Raw genomic sequence first — 8413 nt, 5'->3', positions numbered from 1 at the left:
TCAAAATGGGACATGCTGGTACTGGATATGAGCTGATATGGAAGTGTTAAGCAGTTCTTACGGATTGTTTTAATATACAGCTAGGCTCATGGATGGTCATCAGAGCCATCTCAATTTGCTCCTCATACAATTTAGCATCAAGCCGTACATGTACTCCAGTGATCCAGCATAATGATCCCAAGCAACTGGATGGACACTTATATTATTTTTAAACAATACTGAGTTGCATAAAACCTGCAAAAATATTACCATGGAATCACTCCCTATTTCCGAAAAGAGGATTTTACTCTTTATACTGTAAAGATTAAATGTATGCAGATTATGAAGTGAAGAAGACAGGGAAATATTCCAAATACTTTTTCTCTGATAATATCTAAATAATACAAAATATATAGGGTTTCTTTATTTATTTAAAAAGTCTGTTGGGTTAGCATCTGATCTGGAAAGTTGCTTATGTTTATCGAGTGTAACTTCACTAAAATAACAACATTTCTCCTTAATGGGGATGCATAATCTTTTGGCTATGTAAATGTTCTGTGTGGGGTTTTTTTTTGTTCTCCTCCCTCCAGTGCAACCAATCTAGCCCATCTTTTAGTCTTCTGTATTGGTTCTAAAAGCTTCAATGAGGCCTTCTAAAGAGTGAATGAAACCTGACACACTGCATATACCACCTATTACAAAAATGGCCACATCAAAGAAGACATGGTGCCACAAGAGTTTCCTCCATAATAGCTTCAGGTGGAAAAGGCTGGGAAGGAGGAAACAGAGGCCTGCCCCTGTGAGGCTTCCTGTTAGGCCCATCAGGAGGGCAAAATGTGGGACGTAAATGGCCATCAGCAAAGTGAACACCACAAGAGCACACCTAAGGGTAAGTCCCCAGGCTTTCAGCCTCCCATCGCCCCCGTAGCAATTGGGAAAGAAAGCCCTGGTTCCATCCTGGAAGAGGGATCTCTCCAGGACCTCCACAGCTGCAAAGAAAGGCAAAGGATAGGAGAGCAAAGCCTTGGCTACCAAGAAAATGTTAACGACAGCTCTAATGGTGGATGGCAAGTTGTCTGTAATTACTTCTTTTGTATCGTCAGCCCAAGTCAGGTAGGCTACCAAGGCAAAGAGACCCTTCAGGATGCAAGCAGATATGTGAGTCCAGTTCATCATACAATGGAACTCCTTAGGATTCTGCATGTTCCCTTCCAAGGAAGGCAGAAAAATCTGAGAGGTGTAGCTGAAGACAATTATGCCAATTGAGATGGGGAACTTCTTCACATCAATGTAAAACTTGACTTTATCCCATGCCCAGTCTCGGGCTCTGGAGAGGCAGTAGGCAATCACTAAAATGTTTATCACAAAATGAGCCAAGGTGCAGAGTAAACTGAATTTGGAAACAGCTTTGAGGTTCTTCAAGAAAGCACAAGGCAGGAGCGCTGCTGTCGCAATGATGGACCATGATTTCTGGGACACTGGCAAGTTTGGGAAGCTGTTGTACATCAGGTTACCACTGACCACTACATAGAGGATGCAGGTCATGACCAGTTCTATGATCTGTGCCACGTTTACAATCCTGCCTCCAAGACTGGGAAACCTAGGAGTGCAGCAAGCATTTGCAATATCCACATAGGAGTCTCTCACCCTGACTATCTCTCCGTCTTCATTCTCTTCATAGAGACAGGCAATGAGGATTTTCCCAGTGTAGCAGCAAACTACTGCTGCAAAAATGATTAAGAAGAGTCCTAGGTATCCACCATGAAGGATAGCATAGGGCAGGCCAAGAACAAACATCCCCTAGAAAGACAGAAAACGGATATTGTATTGCTCAGATTTATTTGCAAGGGAGCATTTACTCTCCCAGAAAATACACCAACGGAGATAGTAAGAACTTGCTTTTTTAATTTCCATTTTTAATTCCAAAATTAAAATGTTTAAAAATAGGAGGAAGGGTAGACTTCATTTTTCTGCACAGAAAGGTTCTTTAAAATAATAATAATAATAATAATAATAATAATAATAATAATAATAATAATAATAATAATAATAATAATAATAATAATAATAATAATAATAATAGTAAAGTTGGAAGGGACCTTGAAGGTCATCTAGTCCAACCCCCTGCTCAGGCAGGAAGCCCTATACCATTTTGGACAAATGGCTGTCCAGTCTCTTCTTAAAAACTTCCAATATGACTTCCATAAATTCTCATGCAGCTGGAAAACAAGGTAACAGGGGCAGACCCTCTTTCATTGAAAGAATTGATTTGGTTTTGTTTTTTAAAAAAGGAATTAAAAGCTCAAAATGAATACATAGCTCACTTTAAAACTACAAACATTTCACATTTTACTTTTCTGTGGGAATCCAGGATGATTTTAAAAATAAATAAATAAAACCATCATACTAAAACCAGTACTTTTTAAAAGTGTGCATGCAAAAATTAAAACACTTTAAAAAAAAAGTAATGTAACAAAAACAGTTTGGTCCTACCTAATCCTAGATTATCCTACAAATGCTTAAGAAAACAGGCATCTGCTCAACAGCTTTGTAAAAAATAAAGAAGAAGACACTATAGGAGTCAACCATACTTCTTTGTGTAACATATGTCTTTGACTAGATACCAATAACCCAAGACAATAATTGTAAACTCATTCACTAAAATTACTTTGACTTATTTTGGTTGCAATGCCTCTGATTCAGATGCAAAAATGCAGTGTGATCATCAGATTGCTATTAAATCAAATTGTAAATGGCATTGCTGTTCACTGGGATAGAAGCCATTTTTATCATCTAGAAATAATTCACTTAAAGGATTAGAACTGAATATGTAGACCAAGTTGTTTTGTAAAGCAATCATATACATGTCTACTAAGAAGTAGTTCTCACTGAGTCCATTACAGATTATTTCCAAATAAATAAGCACAGAATTTTAAACCACAGCCTTTGCAGTTATTCAGAGGTTATTTTTGTAGAAAGTTGGAAGTTTATAATTTAAGACAGCTAGCAATACTATAAAAATGCTAACTAGTGAAAGTAACATTGTTATGTTTGCTTGTTTAAATTAGATATTAATCAGTGGATAATAGTTTGGAAGGGGAAAGCAACAGAAATATTAGGGAAATTTGCTTTCAGATCTTCACTACTGGATAAAAATTTATTTCAGCTATAGAAATGCTATTCATTTTCCTAAAAGTTCATTTCATGATTAGTATTATTTTCTTTCAAATCTGAACAATGTTGGATTGACAGTGAAAAGGAGCAAATCTTTTCTAGGTGTAATTTTGTTATGTTGCATCTTATTACTGTTGCAGACAATGCCAACAAATTGTAAGATAACTGTGATTACACAATCAGGTTTTGCTTATTAAGGCCCCATGTTCTGTATCTACAATACAAAACAATGCAAGGGGGAAAGGGGTCGTTTCACTCTTTCAAAATTTTCCAAATGCGTCCATCTGAAGCAAAAATAAAATAAAACATCTAAGGGAGAATGGCTGTCCCATTTGGACCATATGCTGCTTTGAGCATATTAAAACAAATTCAGGCATAAATACAGATGAAACTGGAAGGATGAGAAAATGCAAATTTAGAATGCACAATGCAACTGCAATTTTTAAATTGCCACCCCATCATCATTAACAGAGATCAGAATTGCCACAATAGGGATAAGGCTGGCTGAATTTGGGGGAGGAGACAAAGATGGGGGAGGGGGGAAGTGCAACAACACCTAGGACGTGTTGATTCGTGTTCTTAACATGAATTAGAAAGCGATTTTACCGTTCTTCAACTGCAGTTACTTGAAAATGGGTAGACAGTCATTTACATAGATGGACAGTGGATTGGATAAAGGTGTCCCTCTGGGAACACCTACTGCTTCTAACATACTATGGCCCAAGGTGATGGACATCAGGAACCCTAGTCCAGATGAGTGAATCCCTACAGTCCCTCAAACAATCTGGATCCCCTGGCTCCACTGGAAACTAAGGCCAAGGAAAGTCCCCACTAACTCAGGATTTCACCCAAAGGGAGAAGGGAGACGGAAGCTCTGAAGGTTACCTGGATGGCGTTGGTGACATTCCAGCCGGCTTCCCAGGCGGTGATCCTGGGCTTCCCTTGAGTGGACAGCTCGGAGCACACGCCTTCGTCCTTGGAAGCAGACGGGGCCAGGGGTCCCGTGCCATCCCTCTGGTAGTGGGTATCTCCTTCCAAGGGCGGCTCTCCTCCTTCCTCGCTGCCCTCGGACTTCAGGATGTCCATCTGCAGTCCCTGCCGGTGCTCGTAGTCCAGGTCATCGCAGTGAACGAAGCCCACCGCTTCTTCGTCGGTCGCTGCCTGGAAGCCCATGCGGGCGAAGATGCCGCTGACCTTCGCCTGGGACTTGTTGGAAACCGAGGTGGCCACGTTGGAGATCTTGCTGCGAATGAGCGTCGCCATGATGCTCGCCGGGGCTGCCTCGCTTGTCCTTAAGGGCGGTTGTAGGCACCGAGCAAGCGCTCCGGAAGCGGCGAGCGGGCGGAGAGGTGAAAAGGAGCCGAAGGCTGAGAAAGCTGCTGGGCTGCCAGTCCCGCTGCTGCTGCTGCTGCTGCTGCTGTTGAGGGCGAGCCTTAGAAGGGCGCTATCTCCCCTCTCGCCTGGAACTGGACCTTGGCCTCTGCAGAGTCGCCTGGACCATGACCTCGGCACCTGCAGGGGCAGCTCTCGCCTTTTGCCTGGGGCATAGGCGCTTCAGAGGGCGCGACAGGTGTGGGCTGGAAGTGTGGCTCGAATGCCCACCTCGCCACCGGCCGCCCAGCTCCCCTTCTTCCCCAAGGTCCTTCTTCCTCCTCCTCCTCTTCTTCCTCCTCCTCCTCCTCTTCCTCCTCCTCCTCTCCTCCGGCTTCTTTCCTCAGTAGTCGAGAGGCGGGCGGGTTGCCTCTCTCCAGCCTCGGCGGTGCCAAAGCAATGCAGAGGAACCTGGAGGGGAGGGGGAAGCGAGAGGGGGACGAGCGGCGGTCACCAGATTGCCACGCAAGCCTTCTGCTGCGCGCGGCACGTCTCTGTCCCTCCACGCGTCCAACTAGCAGAAGGAAAGGGGAGGGGGGGGAATGGGAGGTGGGGTGGGGTGGGTGGGAGGAAGGGAGCCTGAGGAAAGGTTTGCTGCATTTCTGGGGGAGGTCCCCACCAAAATCTACTTCTCCCTCCCCCTCCCCCTCGAGCAACACCCACGCCTGAGACAAACTGCAGAGGGAAAGGGAGGGGGGCACTAGTTGGCACCTTCACGGATCTCTTTCTTGCCAGGCGCGGTTTGCAGAACGTAGCCAAGCCCAGCTTTGATATCAAATTCGGGGGGGGGGGCTCCCCTAAGCCATCCGCAATCGCCCCCATCACTTATCTCCTCGAATAGGCTGGGAAAGGTCCCTTTTCTCACCCACCGCCCTCTGTGTTCATTCTCCTAAGAATTGTGTCTCTTTGGGCAAACCTAAATATTATTAGGTTGCCCGGTATGAAGAGGAAAGTGCGGGGAATGATGCCAGCAAGACAGGCCTAGAAAAATGGCGACGTTTTAATGGACTCCTTGAATTATCTATCGGCAGAGATGGTAGGATGAGACCTAAGTAAGTTTAGGATAGCCCCAAATCGGTAGGAGCCCGAAGCACCTTTTCAGGCTACAGCGATACATTTTATTACAAGCTTTAATGAAATACATTAGCCTTAAAATTTGTTTCCAGAGCTTTGATTTTTGTCTACCAGCAGAGAGGTACTACATCAGATTTGCTCGGTTTTAAGACTTTAAAGGGTGTACGACAGTTTTGCTCCGAATTCTGTTTACATGGCTAAGCATATTCCTGCGATGCCACACCAACTGCATACTGACTCTCTCTCTCACTGTCTTTAGAATGTATGTACTGCATTATCAATTTTCTTTATTATCTGCAGTTTAATATCGTCATATTTTTAGATGGAAGCGTGACCGTTTAATTTTAGCCAAGCTTCAAGACGGCACCTGGCTCGATAAAATACTGCAGCAAGAAATAGGGTGTTGCGGCTGCGTGGGCGGAGGTGACAGGGGACAGGCAGGTGTTGCGAAATTGAAATTGAAAGCACCTTCCGCACTTTTAGCCAACTCGGGGCTCATATGATTTGGTGGCTTTCCCCTCTTCCCAATCACTCCCTCTTTTATTAACAGACAATTATGTCTTCCTTAAAAATAGGATCGTGCCCTCCATTCTGACGATACGTTTACTCGATATACCGAAACGTGTTTTCGAAACCGGATCCAGTTTCAGAGGAAAGGTTTTGATTGTGCGTTTTGAACAAAAGAAAGACAAAGGAGAAAAGAAACCACGCTCGTCACATTTCTCCCGATCCATGTATAATCGTGAGAAACTGTAGACAGGGAGTTAATAGGAATAAAATTGCAATGTGCAAGAGTGGAAGATGGACTGGATGTCGGAGTTTTCGTTCTTCCCCACTCTACTGCTGTTTTTTCGTTATTCTATTGATAAATAGTTGTGTCCTGGTCCTGTGGACTCAACGAATTATTCCACATATAAATTAATTAACGTCTCGGAATCTTTTGAAGTAGGCGGATATAAAATGCCATATAAACTAATAAAATGTTTCACTTTATTAAATATTTTTTCAGTAAAGCCATAGATATAGATAGATAGATAGATAGATAGATAGATAGATAGATAGATAGATAGACAGACAGACAGACAGACAGACAGACAGACAGACAGACAGACAGACAGACAGACAGACAGACAGACAGACAGACAGAGTCATCTGGGCTGAGTTTTTTAAAGCAGTAAGATTCAAAATAGTTGCCATTATTCAAAAACAGATTCCTGGTTTCAGAAATATTCCAAGGTTACACCAGACTAGAAATCCAAAAACCGTTAGTCCTATTTCTGCATTAACCATATCAGCCATCTGAGTGATTTTGGGCCAATCTCTCTCTCTGCTTCTCCCTCCCTCCCTCTCCCTCCAATGCACCTCACAGGGTTGTTGTTGGGAAAAGAGGGAGAGAAAGGACTGTTAGATATGTTCACTGTCTTGAGATATGTTCACTGTCTTGAGTTATTTATAAAGTAACAAAAGTAGAATAAAAATCTTTGTTTTTTAAAGGTACTTGTTGAGTTACATAAAGATTTATATAGCCCCGGTTACACTTGGCTGAAATTTACAAGTAATGTAGCTATTTTTTTCCATTTTAAAAATAGCCTTCCCGGCATCCGTTTAATTAGAAAGGAGAGAAAAGGGAAAGAGACGTAAGGGTAGTTTAGCCAAAGCGATCTCCAGCTTTGCTTGGAAGAAGGAATTATCACATATCGTTGCACAAATAGGTCGGGGAAGAGAAGCGCAGGCGGTTTGGTTGTTTTTTTTTTGTCTTCCGCTCCATATTTAGAAATAGCCAGCAGGCATGTGAACTAAAGGAACAGTCAAACCGCATCCAAATTTTAATTCCCATTGTGAAATGACAGTGCAGTATCCTCACGCATGCACACCCCACGTTGCAGCGAACCTAAGGAAAAATAGTCTGGCAAATTCTTACATTGGTCAAAACATTTCTAAAACAAAACCACAGTGCCCCCTCCCCCCGCATCCTTTTTATTATTGCAGCTCTATAAGTATTAATTTAATTGGTCTTTTAGTTGTCAACAGTCCTACTTTTAAATTTTAAATATTTTTAAATAAATACACAGCTGAACAATTGTAAGGAAGAACATTATTACCTTTCTCAGACAAATTTTAATACACACTTCTAATGGGCAAATCCATCCGATGGGCATGGAACTGAATAGCCCATCCCTGTAACCCAAAAAAAAAGAATAGGATTCTTCTCGTTCTTCCCTTCTTCTCTGTCTTCCCACACCAAAGAAAGTTAAATTAAGTATATTTTCTAATAAAACCAAAACTCAGTAGACATGTTCATCGCAAGTTTTACATATGATTATAACCACGCTGACCCCAAGTGAGGAAACGTACATTATTTATTATATTGCATGCTTAAAATCTGTTGTGTTTTGCAAGATGGTATGAAAGAACGGGTTCGGAATAAATAGCGTCCTACGTCTAGCCCCCAGACAATCGGTTTGACTTGGAAAGGTCAAAGTCACTTTCTCCACACACACACACACACACATACCCAATTCCCGCGAATTCTAAATGGGGAAAGCCCCATTGTCTTCATTAGGTATTCTTTGTTAGATGACGTCGGTGCTCCCACCCACCCCCCACCCCCCCAATGCGATCCCCTCTCTCGCGTTTATCCCTCCCCCACCTTCCTTTCTTTTCTGCAGCAGCCTTCTAGTTCAGAAACAAAGGAGCAGCTCGCAGCAACCTCATTCCACCTCCTTCTCTTCCTAGGCTGAGCGTTTCCCCAAAAGTTCTTATTTCAGTAGTTTGTTACTTGACTCCGAAATTTTCTAGAGCTGTCCGCGCTAGA

General features: G+C 42.8%; 1 protein-coding gene across 1 annotated transcript; it reads right to left on the bottom strand.

Moving 5' to 3' along the window:
- Nucleotides 1-591: 591 nt before the first annotated feature.
- SLC32A1 (solute carrier family 32 member 1) lies at nt 592-4416 on the bottom strand. Its single transcript, XM_015820009.1, has 2 exons — nt 4039-4416; nt 592-1779 (listed from the first exon to the last, which is right to left on the bottom strand). The coding sequence occupies exons 1-2, from the start codon at nt 4414-4416 to the stop codon at nt 592-594; spliced, it is 1566 nt and encodes a 521-aa protein (XP_015675495.1).
- Nucleotides 4417-8413: the final 3997 nt, after the last annotated feature.

The sequence above is a fragment of the Protobothrops mucrosquamatus genome, unplaced genomic scaffold (assembly GCF_001527695.2).
Source record: "Protobothrops mucrosquamatus isolate PMUCROS unplaced genomic scaffold, P.Mucros_1.0 scaffold1040, whole genome shotgun sequence".
Classification (NCBI taxonomy): Eukaryota; Metazoa; Chordata; class Lepidosauria; order Squamata; family Viperidae; genus Protobothrops; species Protobothrops mucrosquamatus.
This window is presented reverse-complemented; position numbering and strand designations above follow the sequence as displayed.

Excerpts from the sequence above, each read along its gene's own strand:
- SLC32A1 (XM_015820009.1), bottom strand. The coding sequence starts at position 4,416 with ATGGCGACGCTCATTCGCAGCAAGATCTCCAACGTGGCCACCTCGGTT. Across the intron at positions 1,780-4,038 it reads ATGTCACCAACGCCATCCAG|GGGATGTTTGTTCTTGGCCT; the intron begins GTAACCTTCAGA and ends CTGTCTTTCTAG.